General features: G+C 37.3%; 1 protein-coding gene across 3 annotated transcripts in view; it reads right to left on the bottom strand.

The window, feature by feature from the left end:
• The window catches only part of HAUS6 (HAUS augmin like complex subunit 6), a 46067-nt gene that overhangs the window by 24575 nt on the left and 2919 nt on the right, over window positions 1-18573 (bottom strand). The window contains exons 2-9 of one of the 3 annotated variants that reach the window (XM_060102051.1): window positions 17633-17722; window positions 16279-16374; window positions 14896-14974; window positions 14247-14379; window positions 11318-11465; window positions 9870-9935; window positions 9308-9356; window positions 1096-1266 (exon numbers count right to left, since the gene is read on the bottom strand). In XM_060102051.1, the coding sequence (XP_059958034.1) occupies window positions 1096-1266; window positions 9308-9356; window positions 9870-9935; window positions 11318-11465; window positions 14247-14379; window positions 14896-14974; window positions 16279-16374; window positions 17633-17637 (747 nt within the window). In that variant the 5' untranslated portion in view covers window positions 17638-17722. The remainder of the gene's footprint in view (window positions 1-1095; window positions 1267-9307; window positions 9357-9869; window positions 9936-11317; window positions 11466-14246; window positions 14380-14895; window positions 14975-16278; window positions 16375-17632; window positions 17723-18573) is intronic. The other 2 variants (XM_060102049.1, XM_060102050.1) reach the window with 2 other exon arrangements.

Below are 18573 nucleotides of genomic sequence, written 5' to 3'. Positions count from 1 at the left end.
AGGACCCCTAAAGGTTGATTCCAAACTTAGACATGTTTATTTGGCCTGCACAGTTCCAATGTTTTAAAATCATCTAAATTAGCTAATTTTTAAAATCACAGATTTCACACAAAATTAGTTCCCTAAAGATCTCATAATTTCCTACTTTACCTCTATTGTTACACATAATTAGCATACTTCATCTATATAGTATTACCTGCCTAGCCCCTGTAGGAATCTGAGTTTACAGATCCTGATTTTTATGTACTCTGAATTTGAAGTGCCTGACATGTTACCTATTAAAGTGAAAACTCTTCAGGGTCACAACAATATTTTATCTTTACATCCCCTTCACTATAATAATACCTGGCACATAGGAGATGCTCAAAAAATTTTAAGTTTACTAAGAAAAAAAAAACGTAGGCTATTCAGATGGAAATGTCCCATAAGCAAGTGGAAATAATTTGATGTAGTTTGGGTTGAAGGGGAGAGACTGGAAATACCAATCTGGTAATATTATTGTACAGGAGGCTGATGAAGCCATGGAATTGGGTAAGAAAATACAGATGGATTTATAATGTGGGAAAGAAAAGGGGCCATTAATGGAACCATGGGGAACATGTTCATTTAAAAGTTAGAGGAAAAGGAACCAGTGGAAAACTGGAGACAGCAGTCTGAAACACCACAGGAAGGCAAAGACACTGAGGTCACAAAAAATAAAGGAAGAAAACACTTTAAAACATTTAATAGCATCAAGATGAATGAAAAACGAAAGAAGAGTTTTTAAAAAGAAATTTAGCATTCAGGAGATCACTGGTGCTCTCTTTGAGAATTTATAAAAAACTAAGTATCATATCATCTTCCTACTAAGTACCTTCTACTCTCTACACTATATGATGTAGCACCGTACAACGTATGGACAATGAATAAAGGTTGATAAATGTGAATATAAACACCTTTAACAGTACCCATCTTTATGAAAGATTTACCAGATATATTCACAAAGGTAAATTCTGAAAACAGCAGAAAAACATTGTGAGAAAAACAATATACAATATATAAAAAAATTATGTGAAGGGAGTTTTCTCAAAGCTCCCTTAATTATCGAATGCTTACCTGACACATTTGTTTCTCAATTTTGTCAAGTAAGAGCCTTGGAATATTGATAGCAACATTAGTTCCATCTAAAGTATATTGGTTAACAACACTAAGGACTGAACTAACAACTTCTCTCTCTTTTTCCAAAACCATGAGTGTTTCATTCACTGAAGCCCACAAAGACCGAACCTTTGAAAACAGAGACAAACAAATTATTAAAGTCTATATATAATCTATACATAAAGATATGTAAAATACAAATATATGCTCATTTCTAGGAACAAATTAGGTATTCCTGGAATGGTTTCTGTTAAGAAAACTAACTATTTTAACAGTCTAAAAGCACTGATATTACTTTCAAGGGCACTTTAAAACTAAAGAATTTCTCAGGAGAATCTAGCCCACTATGATTTGCAAAACATATCTAAGAAACCTTATACTATAGAGATGCAATTAGCATTTCCTGTATTCTGAGATGCCATCAGGGAAAATAAAAGATCTTCAGGAGAAAATGAAAACATTACACATCAATTTTAAGAGTCATTCAAGTTTCAAAAAGTTAAAATGTTGAAAACGATATATTAACCTATGTTTATTAAATTCACATATAAGAATTTCACAGCACTCCTATTTGTAATACTCAAAAACTGCAATCAACCCGAAGAACTACCTTGAATAAAAAGTATACTTTCCTTTAATCATAAAATAGAACATTATACAGCAATGAGAATGAACACATACAACAGCATGGATAAAACAGCATGAGTGAAAGAAGTCGAACACAAAAGAATGTATTCTATAACACTCCCCATTTACACAAAGTTCAAGAATGGGCAAAACTAATCTTTAGCATAGGAAGTGAGGACAGGGCTTCCCTGGTGGTGCAGTGGTTAAGAATCCGCCTGCCATTGCAGGGGACACAGGTTCGATCCCTGGTCCGGGAAGATGCCACATGCCGCGGAGCAACTAAGCCCATGTGCCACAACTACTGAGCCTGCACTCTGGAGGCCACAAGCCACAACTACTGAGTCCACATGCCACAACTACTGAAGCCTGTGTGCCTAGAGCCCATGCTCCGCAACTAGAGAACCCATCGCAATGAGAAGCCCACACCCACGCATCACAACGAAGAGTAGCCCCCGCTCGCCGCAACTAGAGAAAACCTGCATGCAGCAATGAGGACCCAATATAGCCAAAAATAAATAAAATAAATTAATTTTTAAAAAACAAACAGGGCTTCCCTGGTGATGCAGTGGTTGAGAGTCTGCCTGCCGATGCAGGGGACGCAGGTTCGTGCCCTGGTCCGGGAAGATCCCACATGCTGTGGAGCGAGCGGCTGGGCCAGTGAGCCATGGCCGCTGAGCCTGCACGTCCGGAGACTGTGCTCCGCAACGGGAGAGGCCACAACAGTGAGAGGCCCGTGTACCGCAAAAAAACAAAACAAAACAAAAACAAAAACAAAAAAAGAAGTGAGGATAGTGTTTACTCTTGGAAGGAAATGGTCATGAAAGAAAGGGGGCTCAATGCTCCTGGGGTGATGGTAACATTCTGTTTCTTTAACTGGATGCTGGTTACATGGATGTGTCCACTTTGTGAATTTTGTCAAGCTTCACACTTATGATTTTTGCACATTTTTATATGTATGTTATGCCTCAAAAGAATTTACGTAAGTGGGAAAGAGGAGGGGAAATACACTAATTATATTTGTGTTAGTGTCTGGGTCTTCTCACAGTACAAAGTAAAGTTGTTTCCCCAACGGAAGACTCATTGGCTGGCCATCTAAAGATCTCATAGTATGGCATTTCCTTGGTGAACATACAAAGATCCAGGATCTGGTGCTCAGATTTTTCAAATCTAGAAAGTTTACCTTCTCAATGGCTCAAAGTTGACTGGACTCAGGGAAAACTGAACATTACCCAAACTCAAGAGAGACTGCTATGAAAACTCTTAACGGGTTTCATACCAACCTAACCTATTAAGCCTACAATCAAAGATACTACATTCAGCAATAGGAATATTCATATTCACTAAACTGGAAGCTCCATAAAGGAAGTGACTCTGTTTTCTTTAGTGCTCTAGTCCATAATATCTAGAAGAATGCCTAGCAAATGGCAGGTGATCAATAAATATTCACTGAATTAATGAATAATTACTTCCTGAGGAGGGCACGCACCTTTTCCAGTGACAAAGTGCCTAAAAAGCCAAATTAATATCCCAAAGCAGCTTGGTGACCATAGAATCAGAACAAAGAGCTTCAGAGAGATTTCATCCAAACACAAAGGTCTAAGAAAACACTCCTACCCACATTTGTTAAAGCCAACCTCTGAAAGCCTCAGATCATTTATATCTGCCAGGTTCCTCTCTACTGCCATGTGAGCCTCAACATGACTTCTCATCGTTCTTCCATACTTACCATCTGCCTTCACGTAGTGTATTTTATTTAGATAAATATTACTGATTAAGTTAGAATCAAGCTGAATTTTCCCTACTGGCATGAAAGATTTTAAATTAACCAAATTTAAACTGGTTAATTTAAAACTACTTTTGTATATATTTAGTCTGATAGATTATAAGCTAATTTTTCCATTATATTCAAGTCTTTTAAAGGCACCCCGTTAATACTTTTATACATATATCACTTATAATGAGTAAAAAAAACAAAAACAAACAAAACACTGCTACAAAGAGAGATATATGAGTTCAATTAAGTAAACACTGCATAACACAAAAGAAAGATTAAATTGCTCCCTTCAAAAGTTGTCTTAACCAGTCCCTCCCATCAGGAAGCTTCCACAAGCCTCTTAGATAGCCTCATCCACCAGAGGGCAGACGGCAGAAGCAAAAAGAACTACAATCCTGCAGCCTGTGAAACAAAAACCACATTCACAGAAAGACAGACAAAATGAAAAGGCAGAGGATGGAACAGATGAAGGAACAAGATAAAACCCCAGAAAAACAACTAAATGAAGTGGAGATAGGCAACCTTCCAGAAAAAGAATTCAGAAGAGTGACAGTGAAGATGATCCAGGACCTCGGAAAAACAATGGAGGCAAAGATCGAGAAGATGCAAGAAATGTTTAACAAAGACCTAGAGGAATTAAAGAGCAAACAACTAGAAGAATTAAAGAACAAACAGAGATGAACAATACAATAAGTGAAAAGAAAAATATACTAGAAGGAATCAATAGCAGAATAACTGAGGCAGAAGAATGGATAAATTACCTAGAGGACAAAATGGTGGAAATCACTGCCGTGGAACAGAATAAAGAAAAAAGAATGAAAAGAAATATAGACAGCCTAAGAGACCTCTGGAACAACACTAAACACAGCAACATTCACATTAAAGGGGTCCTAGAAGGAGAAGAGAGAAAGGACCAGAGAAAATATTTGTGGAGATTATAGTTGAAAACTTCCCTAACATGGGAAAGGAAACAGCCACCTAAGTGCAGAGTCCCAGGCGGGATAAACCCAAGAAGAAACATGCCGAGACACACGCCGAGACACACAGTAATGAAATTAACAAAAATTAAAGACAAACAAAAATTATTAAAAGCAACAAGAGAAAAACAACAAATAACATACAAGGGAACTCCCATAAGGTTAACACCTGACTTCTCAGCAGAAACTCTACAAACCAGAAGGGAGTGGCACGATATATTTAAAGTTATGAAAGAGAAGAACCTACAACCAAGATTACTCTACCCAGCAAGGATCTCACTCAGATTCAAAGAAGAAATCAAAAGCTTTACAGACAAGCAAAAGCTATCAGAATTCAGCACCACCAAACCAGCTTTACAACAAATGCTAAAGGAACTTCTCTAAATGGGAAACACAAGAGGAGAAAAGGAACTACAAAAACAAACAAAAAACAATTAAGAAAATGGTAATAGGAGCATACATATCAATAATTACCTTAAATTTGAATGGATTAAATGCTCCAACCAAAAGACACAGGCTTGCTAAATGGATACAAACACAAGACCCATATATACGCTGTCTACAAGAGACCCACTTCAGACCTAGGGACACATACAGACTGAAAGTGAGGGGATGAAAACAAGATATTCCATGCAAATGGAAATCAAAACAAAGCTGGAGTAGCAATACTCCTATCAGATAAAATAAACTTTAAAATAAAGAATCTTACAAGAGACAAGGAAGGACACCACATAATGATCAAGGGATCAACCAAGAAGACATAACAATTAAAAATATATATACACCCAACACAGAAGCACCTCAATACATTAAGGCAACCACTAACAATTATAAAATGGACAGATCATCCAGACAGAAAATTAACAAGGAAACACAAGCTTTAAATGACACAACAGGGGGCTTCCCTGGTGGCGCAGTGGTTGAGAATCCGCCTGCCGATGCAGGGGACACAGGTTCATGCCCCGGTCCGGGAAGATCCCACAACCCGCGAAGTGGCTGGGCCCGTGAGCCATGGCTGCTGAGCCTGCGCATCCGGAGCCTGTGCTCCGCAACAGGAGAGGCCACAACAATGAGGCCCGCATACGGAAAAAAAAAGAAAAAAAAAAATCCTCCAACAAAAGTCCAGGACCAGATGGCTTCACAGGTGAATTCTACCAAACATTTAGAGAAGAACTAACACCCATCCTTCTCAAACTCTTCCAAAAAAACTGCAGGGAAAGAACACTCCCAACTCATTCTACGAAGCCACCATCACCCTGATACCAAAACCAGACAGAGATACTACAAAAAAAGAAAATTACTGAGCAATATCACTGATGAATACAGATGTAAAAATCCTCAGCAAAATACTACCAAACAGACTCCAGTAACACGTTAAAAAGATCATATACACCAACATCAAGTGGGATTTATCCCAGGGATGCAAGGATTCTTCAATATACACAAATCAATGTGATACACCATATTAACAAATTGAAGAATAAAAACCATACGATCATCTCAATAGATGCAGAAATGCTTCTGACAAAATTCAACACCGATTTATGATAAAAACTCTCCAGAAGTGGGCATAGAGGGAACCTACCTCAACATAATAAAGACCATATATGACAAACCCACAGCAAACATCTTTCTCAATGGTGAAAAACTGAAAGCACTTCCTCTAAGATCAGGAACAAGACAAGGAGGTCCCCTCTCGCAACTATTATTCAACACAGTTTTGGAAATCCTAGCCACAGCAATCAGAGAAGAAAAAGAAATAAAAAGAATACAAATTGGAAAAGAAGAAGTAAAACTGTCACTGTTTGCAGATGACATGATACTACTACACACAGAAAATCCTAAACATGCTACCAGAAAACTACTAGAGCTAATCAATGAATTTGGTAAAGTTGCAGGATACAAAATTAATGCACAGAAATCTCTTGCATTTCTACACACTAACAACAAAAGATCAGAAAGAGATATTAAGGGCCTCCCTGGTGGCACAGTGGTTGAGAGTCTGCCTGCCGATGCAGGGGACACGGGTTCGTGCCCCGGTCCGGGAAGATCCCACATGCCGCAGAGCAGCTAGGCCCATGAGCCATGGCCACTAAGCCTGCACGTCCGGAGCCTGTGCTCCACAATGGGAGAGGCCACAACAGCGAGAGGCCTGCGTACCGCAAAAAAAAAAAAAAAAAAAGTCTCTCAGAAAGAGAAATTAAGGAAACAATCCCATTCACCACTGCAACAAAAAGAATAAAATACCAAGGAATAAACCTACCTAAGAAAGTAGAAGACCTGTACTCAGAGAACTTTAAGACACTGATGAAAGAAATCAAAGATGATACCAACAGATGAAGAGATACACCATGTTCTCGGATTGGAAGAATCAACATTGTGAAAATGACTATACTACCCAAAGTCACTGACAGATTCAATGCAATCCCTATTAAATTACCAATAGCATTTTTCACAGAATGAGAACAAAAAAGTTTACAATTTGTATGGAAACACAAAAGACTCCGAATAGCTAAAGCAAACTTGAGAAAGAAAAATGGACCTGGAGGAATCAGGCTCCCTGATTTCAGACTATACTACAAAGTTACAGTAATCAAGACAATATGGTACTGGCACAAAAAGAGAAATATTGATCAATGGAACAGGATAGAAAGCCCATAGATAAAGCCACTCACCTACGGTCAACTAATCTATGACAAAGGAAGCAAGGATATACAATGGAGAAGACAGTCTCTTCAATAAACGGTGCTGGGAAAACTGGACAGCTACATATAAAAGAATGAAATTAGAACACTGCCTAATACCATACACAAAAATAAACTCAAAATGGATTAAAGACCTAAATGTAAGACCAGACACTATAAAACTCTTAGAGGAAAACAGGAAGAACACTCTGACATAAACCACAGCAAGATCTTTTCTGACCCAACTCCTAGAGTAATGGAAATAAAAACAAAAATAAACAGGGCTTCCCTGGTGGCGCAGTGGTTGAGAGTCCGCCTGCCAATGCAGGGGACACGGGTTCATGCCCCGGTCTGGGAAGATCCCACATGTTGCGGAGCGGCTGGGCCCGTGAGCCATGGCCGCTGAGCCTGTGCATCCGGAGCCTGTGTTCCGCAACGGGAGAGGCCACAGCAGTGAGAGGCCCGCGTACCACAAAAAAAAAAAAATAAATAAAAATAAAATAAACAAATGGGACCTAATGAAACTTGAAAGCTTTTGCACAGCAAAGGAAACTACAAACAAGACGAAAAGACAACCCTCAGAATGGGAGAAAATATTTGCAAACGAATTAATGGACAAAGGATTAATCTCCAAAATATATATACAGCTCATGCAGCTCAATATTAAAAAAACAAACAACCCAATTAAAAAACGGGCAGAAGACCTAAATAGACATCTCTCCAAAGAAGACGTACCGATGGCTAAAAGGCACATGAAAAGCTGCTCAACACCACTAATTATTAGAGAAATGTAAATCAAAACTACAATGAAGTATCATCTCACACCGGTCAGAATGGGCATCATCAGAATATCTATAAACAATAAGTGCTGGAGAGGGTGTGGAGAAAAGGGAACCCTCTTGCACTGCTGGTGGGAATGTGAATTGGTACAGCCACTATGGAGAACGGTATGGAGGTTCCTTAAAAAACTACAAATAGAACTACCATATGACCCAGCAATCCCACTACTAGGCATATACCCTGAGAAAACCATAATTCAAAAAGAGACATGTACCAAAATGTTCATTGCAGCTCTATTCACGATAGCCCGGAGCTGGAAACAACCTAAGTGTCCATCATCGGATGAATGGATAAAGAAGATGTGGCACCTATATACAATGGAATATTACTCAGCCATAAAAAGAAACAAAATTGAGCTATCTGTAATAAGGTGGATAGGCCTAGAGTCTGTCATACAGAGTGAAGTAAGTCAGAAAGAGAAAGACAAATACCGTATGCTAACACATATATATGGAATATAAGAAAAAAAATGTCATGAAGAACCTAGGGATAAAACAGGAATAAAGACACAGACCTACTTGAGAATGGACTTGAGGATATGGGGAGGGGGAAGGGTAAGCTGTGACAAAGCGAGAGAGAGGCATGGACACATATACAGTACCAAACGTAAGGTAGATAGATAGTGGGAAGCAGCCGCATAGCATAGGGAGATCAGCTCGGTGCTGTGTGACCGCCTGGAGGGGTGGGATAGGGAGGGTGGGAGGGAGGGAGACGCAAGAGGGAAGGGATATGGGAACAGATGTATATGTATAACTGATTCACTTTGTTATAAAGCAGAAACTAATAAAAAAATAAATTAAAAAAAAAAAGACACATGCACCCCAATGTTCACTGTAGCACTATTTCCAATAGCCAGGTCATGGAAGAACTAAACGCCCATCAACAGATGAATGGATAAAGATGTGGTGCACATGTACAATGGAGTATTACTCAGCCATAAAAAGGAACGAAATTGGGTCATTTGTAGAGACATGGAAGGACCTAGAGACTGTCTTATACAGAGTGAAGTAAGCCAGAAAGAGAAAAACAAATACCATACATTAACGCATATATGTGGAATGTAGAAAAATGGTACACATGAACCAGTATGCAAGGCAGAAATAGAGACACAGATGTAGAGAACAAACATAAGGACACCAAGGGGGGAATGGGGGGGGGGTGCGATGAACTGGGAGATTGGGATTGACATATATACACTATATGTATAAAATACATAAGAACCTGCTGTATAAAAAATAAATAAAATAAAATTCAAAAAAAAGTCTCACCTTTTGAATTTTCTCTTGTATATTACTTTGGTCATCATATGGTTCCATTCTATTTAAAAATTAAATAATCTCATTAGTCAATAAAAAAATATGGTAATTTACCATCCAAAGAGCTAATTAATCTGCACACCCACCTGCTAACAGCCACCTATTAAAAGCAAAAATAGGGCTTCCCTGGTGGCACAGTGGTTGAGAGTCCGCCTGCCAATGCAGAGGACACGGGTTCGTGCCCCCGTCCGGGAAGATCCCGCGTGCCGCGGAGCGGCTGGGTCCGTGAGCCATGGCCGCTAAGCCTGCGTGTCCGGAGCCTGTGCTCCGCAACAGGAGAGGCCACAACAGTGAGAGGCCCGCATACCACACAAAAAAAAAGCAAAAATAAAATTCAAACTCAAAGCTATCATAATTTATTAGAAGAACTGGACTAGGAATCAGAATTATGTTCTTGTCCTATTATCAACTAGCTATTGATATGTTATTTTAACTAATTTCAGTTTCCTTACCGGTAACATGCAGGAGGCTCAACTAGTATCTCAAGGAACTTTCAACTCTAAAAGTCACTTACTTTTTTATCTCGTTTTGCTGTCCTATACATTCTGATCTCAAACTTTGTATTTGTTTAACTGATAATCTGCAAGAAAACATACAAAATGACAACTGTAAATCTATTACAACTAACTAGTATAGCCCGCTTTGATATTTTCCCTCATTTCATATCTTTGCTCAAGGCCTCTGAGGACTACTCTTCCAAATATACCCAGCAGCCAGTCATAAAGGGACTCTAGACTCCCTTTAAGAGTTACAGGAGTGGTCTAACATATAGGCGGCTATTGAAATGGACCAGGACTTCTTGGCTCATATACTCTCTGACTTCAAGCAAAAATGTTGGAAGTCATTTAAGACTACTCTGCTCTCTTATCCTTATCTCACATACCTAGGGGATAATTTTAAATGTTACCTAAAACAGGCAACATTGTAGTTTTAAGGAGATTTCAAAGGATTTTGTAGCTTTGGGAATAGATAACAGCATTTAAAAAGTTATCTTACTATAGTTGTTTATAATTGTAAAAAACTGGACACAATTTATGTCTAGAGAGTAAGAACCTTGCTTGCCTTGTTTAATGCTGTAGGACTAGTGTATAACCAATATCCAGCACATAGAAGTAACTCAAAAAAGAAAAGTGCTGAATAGATAAATGTATATATAAGACAGTATAAAATGGCTAAAGAAACTATGGAATACCTCTTCAACTAAGACACTAAGTAGAAATTAAAAGTAATACATTATGGCAATATGGAAAAATTTATAGAATGAAATATTAAGAGAAAAAAGGATACAAAATAGAATGAGCACTATAATTACAGCTTAAAAATGTATTTCCATGTTTAAAAGAAAAAGCACCTAAAGAAACTGAGTTTTTGAACTAAAATGATATCTTCCTTTTCTCTAAACTTTCATTTTACAGTATGCCTAAAGGTTTAAAACATTTTATTCAGAAGTTATCAGGCTTTAAAATGGAAAGATAACAGCAAGGGGGTTTTGAGGTAGACATGAATTATTGCCATTGAGAGAATACCAATGAGGGACTTCCCTGGTGGCACAATGGTTAAGAATCTGCCTGCCAGTGGAGGGGACACGGGTTCGAGCCCTGGTCCGGGATGACCCCACATGCCGCGGAGCAACTAAGCCCGTGTGCCACAACTACTGAGCCCACATGCCACAACTACTTAAGCCCGCGCGCCTAGAACCCGTGCTCCACAACAAAAGAAGCCACCGCAATGAGAAGCCCGCACACCGCAACGAAGAGTAGCCCCCACTCACCGCGACTAGAGAAAGCCCACGCACAGCAACGAAGACCCAACGCAGTCAAAAATAAGTTAAATAAATAAATAATACTGATGGAATTTAAAAAATAAAGTGCATACACCAATGGGTTAAAAAAAAAGGATACTGATGACATTTGTGCAAAAAGAAAAGAATTTACATTTTCTAACTATCAAAGTATTACTTACTGTGCATTTTCCTGGTATTTTCGGGTAACACAATCTTCTCTTTGCAAAATTCGTAAAAATCTGTTACGTGCTACATGGCATCTGGCAATGCACTTGTGCAAATCTTGTGGCTTTACGTTAAATGTCTCTGTAAAATGTACAGAAGAATCTACACAGAACACAAATAAAATATACAAAACTTAGACTTACAAGCTAATAAATATAAAAATGTGAGATTACTGAGAGATTAACAACCTCATTTAACTAACAACTCCTTAAAAGCTGGCATGCCACATACACAAAAAGATACAACTAATTTCAGCAAAAGCAAGGATGACCTATTTTTAAAGGAGGCAATAAAAAAAGGATATCTGAAGTTGAGTTATTTTACATAATTAAAAATTCTCAGAGTCCTTGTGCCCCAAGTAATTCTTATTATCACAGCATGATACATCCGTGAACAAATACATCATTACACATAAGCAACTTCTCAACTGATCTTTTAACAACAAAGGAAGAAAATCAATTAAAAGAGATGAGGTGAGATCACATCACCTTCATTGCTGCCATCAGCGTACTTTTCTTCCTAGTAAGACCAACAGGACAAGACAACCAAATAAAACCAATCTCTATTTCTCAAGTAATTCTTGGCTGTGTTACTAATGATCAAAGCAGACCCTGACAACAATCCATCTAAACATTTGAGAGTCCAGGTTTTCACCTGTAATAAAATGTAATAAATCCTACTTTAAGATGGCTCAATACAATAAAGATGGATATTCTGGAAAATAGTGACCCCACACCATACTTAACATTGTAAATCCAGGTCCTAGATCACCCGCAAAGAAATAACCAAAACTCCTGAATATTTAACAGGGGATGAGTTCGCTGGATGTAGAAAGCACCTAGAGACTGAATATGTTGAATGAAACAGCTTTAAATGAGAAATGACAACCCATGCTTAAAAGCCTTATGTACAATAAACTCTTGCTAAATCCAAATACACATAATTCATATAAAATAGTTTGGGTTACATGTAACTGGAATAAATCATCTAACAGAAAAGCTGGTAAAATGCTTACGTTACATTAAATTCAAAATATGTAGGGCTTCCCTGGTGGCGCAGTGGTTGAGAGTCCGCCTGCCGATGCGGGGGACACGGGCTCGTGCCCCGGTCCAGGAAGATCCCACATGCCGCAGAGCGGCTGGGCCCGTGAGCTATAGCTGCTGAGCCTGCATGTCCGGAGCCTGTGCCCCACAACGGGAGAGGCCACAACAGTGAGAGGCCCGCGTACCGCAAAAAAATAAATAAATAATAAAATAAAATAAAATAAAATAAAATAATTAAATAAAATATGTAAATGCTTATAAAGCAAGATCACATGTACATGTTTTAAAAAATCATGCACAGAAGATAAACTGGAAAAAAGGTATATGTTTGGGTGCATATATACACACACATATATATATATACACACACACACATACAATATATACTTGAACATACACAAAATGATATACGTATAAAGTTTGTCACTATAGCATTATTTTTATAGCAAAAGATTAGGAACAAAGCCAACTGTCTGTCAGCAGAACTGATTTCAGAACAAATGTGTGATTAAATACACTATGACACATCCATTCAAATATGCAGTTTTTAAGAGAGAGACAGAGTAAGGAAGATCTATGAACTGACATGGGATGATCTCCAATATACACTGTTGCATAAAAAACACAAGATTCAGGGCCTCCCTGGTGGCGCAGTGGTTGAGAGTCCGCCTGCCGATGCAGGGGATACGGGTTCGTGCCCCGGTCTGGGAGGATCCCATATGCTGCGGAGCGGCTGGGCCCGTGAGCCATGGCCGCTGGGCCTGCGCGTCCGGAGCCTGTGCTCCGCAATGGGAGAGGCCACAACAGTGAGAGGCCCGCATACCGCAAAAAAAAAAAAAAAAAAAAAAAAAAAAACACAAGATTCAAAACCAGATGTATGTCACCATTTAGGGTTTAAAACAAAGAATATATACACATTTGCTAATATTATTCATTACAATGGTTCCTTCTGGGAAGGGAAACCAAGTAGAGATGGAAGACAGACTTTTCACTTTCTGATTTTTGAATCATGAGAATCTATCATTTATTCAAAATAATTAAAACATATATGTGCATTAAAAACAAACAAACAACAAAAACACCTAAAAGAAAACAAACCAAAATGTAAGCAATGGTTGTCTCTAGAAATTGGAAGATGGGATATTATTGCATCAACTTTTCCAGCTTTTACCTCCCATGTTTTATGAGCATAAGTCAATTAAACTGAGCAGCGTACTTAGTAAGCTACAAATAGCATTCTTTTAAGTCTTAGCTGAAAAATCCAATATTTTGTTTCTATAATTTAGCAAATAGATCAAATCCCTTTAAAACAGCGATTGTGAACCAAAATATTCCAACACGTTGCCAGTAGCCAAAATAAATCTCTAACAAATTCAACACAACATTTAATACAATGAATTATAGGCAAACTATAACCTGCAGGTCTAACCTGGCCCACTGGCTCTTTTTCTGAGGTCAGAAAGCTAGGACTGCTTTCTACATTTTTAAGGGATTATATTACAAAAAATAAAAATTAAAAAAACCTCACAAACAGGTATATGTGACAAACACTCTTATGTGGTACACAAAGTATAAAATATTTACTGTCAGGCCTTACACAGAAAATGTTTCCCAACCTCTGTATTAGAACATAAGAAAATAATTTGTATTGCTACCTATGTTCATTATAAGAGGATTTCAAACTACAGTTCCAATAAAATATTAACCATTTGCCTTTTGAGGTAAAGTAATATTTTTATCTTACTTTATTAAAATCTATTAATGATTTACAAATTATAAAAAAATAATAAAAACTTAAGAATCAAAACAAAAAAAAACTCCTACTGTAAGCTTAACTTACTTTTAGAATGGGTTTTTATATAATTTATTGCAACAAATCTTGCAAAGTGATACATCAGATGAATAAACTTAGGACCACCAGGAGAAAGAAATAGTGAACCAACAACTTGAGGGAAGCTACTTCCACATTCAGCCTATGGAAAAAAGAAACAAGATGATTTGAAGACCTTAACAACAACAACCTTTATATTTACATCATACTGTTCTGAAGCCTAACAGGGTTTACCAGAATTATTCCATTTGAACCACAAGTTGAATTTTTGAATCCTCTAAACTCTTGGTGGACTCAGTCACAAAAAGCAATTAAAATTTAAAGCCACAATTATTGATACTATTTGGGGACATAAGCTAAAATAATCTATGGTAAAAAAAAATTTTTTCTTTAAACAAAAACTGTGATATAAATTCCCAGGAACTCAAAAATCTATTTCTAATGCACTTAGCCAACAAAGCTGGCTTCCCAGAAATATACAGAATCCCAACCAAAAACCACCAGAAAGTATTATCCTGATTAGTATTTCTTGCTTATACTGTTAGCATAAAAGCATTAAAAAGATTTCACCTCTAAAAACATTAATGTACCTCAATAAAGCCTGAAAAAAAATTACCTCTTAATAAACGTTTGCATCTTTCAGAAAGAAAATACTTACAGAAATCTTTTTTAACCATTCACAGCAATGTTTTCGGAATTCAGTATCACTTTTTTGGTCAAATGGAGGCCAACAAAGTCTTTAAAACAAAAATAAAAATTAGAATTATGAATAAAAAAGCAAACTCAGCAAAATTTTAAAACATCAAACTTATCTCCTATACTAGAAATATTAATGCTAAATCAAGGCTAACGTTCATAAATTTCAACTAAAGAGAAATATCAACCTGTAAGAAATTAGGTCTTTTTCTTTATGAATATCTATAGGGTTGAATTCAGTTTAGTGCAAATAATCAATGAATATATAAGTTAAATATAGGGATGAATCACTATTAAAATTACTGAAAATCAGCTAAAGAAGACAACACTCTCAATGAATTCACTGGACTAATGCATAAAGATAGTATAAATAAATTAGGGTAATAATGCCTGGGGAAAAAGAGAAAAACACATGGTTACACATGAAAAGCACAGAAAGAATGGCATAAGGGATCATGACCGCTAGAGATAACCTATATTACAGTCAGGGGTGCTACTGTTTTGTGGACAATCAAGATATGAAATTATTAAAAATTCAGTTTTAGTCAAAAATAATGAACTTTAAAATCTGCCTATTGCTTTCTCCTTATAATGTTGTGTCTAAATTTTTATTCTGAGGCAATTATTTGATTAGGGCCCCATTTTTTTTGTATTTCTATATCATAACTTACATGCTATATTCATAGAAAAAAATTAAGTATGCAAAGAAAAAAAGCTGGAATGTCAACAGTGATATTCTCTAGTTGGGTTTAGGAATAATTTTTACTTCCTTCTTTAACTTTTTCTGTATTTGCTGAACTGGCTAAAGTAAGCTGTATTTTGTTTATAATCTAGAAAAAAAATATAAAAATCTATTTTTATTTGAGCAGAGGAAGCCCTATACCTTAATGATAGGGATTTCGAAAATATGTTTCAAATACACTTGTTCTCCTGATCACTCATAACTTTAATTGAAGGCAAATATTAAAAATAAATTATCACAAATAAAAACAATGCCCTAAACAATGGACTTACTATATAAGAGGATGAGGGCACAATATAAATATAAAACAAATTTGAACACTTTTTCTTATAGATGAAATCCAAATCACATGCAAAATAACTTAGAACCAAGGCTAGTGAATAATCACATTTTTATATTTTTATTTTAATTTACAATAATTTTACAAAAAAAATCACTCAGATTTATAAAGGTTAAGTACTATATTTGTAAGACTCAAGCCTAATTTCTATAACATCCATTCAAAATAATAGTTGAAGTCCAAAGTTGAAATTCTGGCTTATATAAAGTCATAATCCCTTTTTAAATCCCCTACAAAGAGAAAATGAAATAACTTTTACTCACTTGAAAACTTCTTTAGTGAGAGACTGGTCAAGCGTTTGAAACAAAAAATAAGAAACTATCTGAAAGGCATCACGGTTCAACTTGTCAAACATGTTCCTAATGGTTTAAAAAGAAACAGAAGTAGAAAAAAAAAAGAAAAAAGAAAAAGGTTAATAAAACTAAGCATCATCAAAAGCTGTGTAAGAGTCTGACCCATTAATATTTTTCATTCTGTTCAAGAGGTCAAGGCAAATTAATTATTCTGATTCATGTATATATTTATAAACAATTAAACACATACAAGTTTTTGTTTTCATTCTGAAAATATAGATCAATTAGAAGAAAACTAGTAGAACTTGGCTTTACTGCAATGAAAACATTCTACAAAAAGAAAAGGAAAGCCTAATTAGGTAGAGAGAAAACTATGGCCTCAGATGTGGTGAAAATGATGATACCCACCAACATTTTCTGACAATAAAAACAGCTAAATATTTATTGAGTTTATTATTTATCAGATATTATTTTAATTAAGCCTTTTACAAGCAGCACCTCATCTAATCTTCACCACAACCATATGAAGTTAATAGCTGTGCTTGCAGCTTTAACATGAAGTATTTTATCTAATCCCAACAACATGAGAAAGCAGTTTGATTATCCTCATAATACAGATGACATGACAAATAGATCTGAGTACTCCCATGAACACATAAAGCTATTTTCCTGAAATAAGCTTTGAGTTGGGAAAAAAAGAGTTAACATTAAAATTCCCATGCTTATCCTTTTGTCAAACAACTCTTTTATCCTTGGAATGTTTCCTCAACAAATACAAATGAAGTTCCTACCTCCTTATCACCTCTCAAACCTGCTATTTTTTTCATATAGTATCCTGTTCTCTTCAACACTTCTAATTTTTAAAAAGATATTTGTTAAAGGTTTGCTCACCCACTGGACTGAAATTTTATAAGGGAAAAGTTTACGTTTGCTCTGTTCACCACTGTATACCCAGGTCCAATACTGTGTTCAATTAATATCTGTTGAATACACAAATGAATGGGGGCTGAGAGTGCCTTCTGCTTTGCTCCGGGCAACTGAAGGCCTAGTAGAGCCTGGGCTGATTCCATGGAGGGTGCTGCTTATGACCTTAAGGGTCGGTGTGCTAGAGAGAACTGCAAGTACCTTCACCCTCCTCCACATTTAAAAATGCAGCTGGAAATTAATGGAGGGAACAATCTGATTCAACAAAAGACTGCTGCAGCCATGTTCACCCAGCAGATGCAGTTTATGCTCCAAAATGCTCAAATGTCATCACTTACTTCTTTTCCTGTGACTCCATCCCTGGCAGCTAATCCTGCCATGGCTTTCAATCCCTACTTACCTCATCCTGGGATGGGCCTGGTCCCTGCCAAACTTTTACCAAATGCACCTGTGCTGATTTCTGGAAACCCACCTCTCCCACTGCCAGGAGCTGCTGGTCCAAAACAGATGCGTTCAGATAAACTGGAGATATTTGTGGAGAAATATATAAATCTCTATAGGGCAGATATTAACCTTATGCATAAACATTCTTAGAGCCCAATGTTTTGAATGCTTTAAATAAGTACATCTGAATTTTAAGCTTATGGAATATAACCTCAGAAAAATGTTAGACAATTTACTACTGTAATTTTACCCTGTTATGAAGTGCACAGTTGCACAGTAGGTCAAACAATGTCTTAGTGTACCCAGCCACAGACTGTGCATCTCCTTTGCTATGGCACAGAAAGTCTGGTGGGAATGCTCCTTTTAGCCAGCCTCCAGCTTTGCAGAGTGGGATTACTGTGTTCGTTGATGAGTCTCTACTTTCTAGAATAATCAAAAAGTCAGCTCTATTGGCAGCCCCTTAAATGCCTTGCCATGTATTGAACTGGAATCTGTACATGTCCTTTAGTCATGGTCCACAAGTCTGCTTGTAAAAAGCACACTGCGGGACTTCCCTGGTGGCACAGTGGTTAAGAATCCACCTGCCAATGCAGGGGACACGGGTTCGATCCCTGGTCCAGGAAGATCCCACGTGCCGCGGAGCAACTAAGCCTGTGCATCACAACTACTGAGCCTGCGCTCTAGAGCCCACGAGCCACAACTACTGAGCCCATGCACCACAACTACTGAAGCCCGCGTGCCTAGAGCCCATGCTCTGCAACAAGAGAGGCCACTGCAATGAGACGCCCGCACACCGCAACGAAGAGTAGCCCCCGCTCGCCGCAACTAGAGAAAGCCTGCATGCAGCAACAAAGACCCAACGCAGCCATAAATAAATAAATAAATAAATAAACACAT

Source organism: Mesoplodon densirostris, chromosome 6, assembly GCF_025265405.1.
Source record: "Mesoplodon densirostris isolate mMesDen1 chromosome 6, mMesDen1 primary haplotype, whole genome shotgun sequence".
NCBI classification, from domain to species: domain Eukaryota; kingdom Metazoa; phylum Chordata; class Mammalia; order Artiodactyla; family Ziphiidae; genus Mesoplodon; species Mesoplodon densirostris.
The sequence above is the reverse complement of the archived record's forward strand: the minus strand, read 5'-3'. Positions and strand labels throughout refer to the sequence as shown.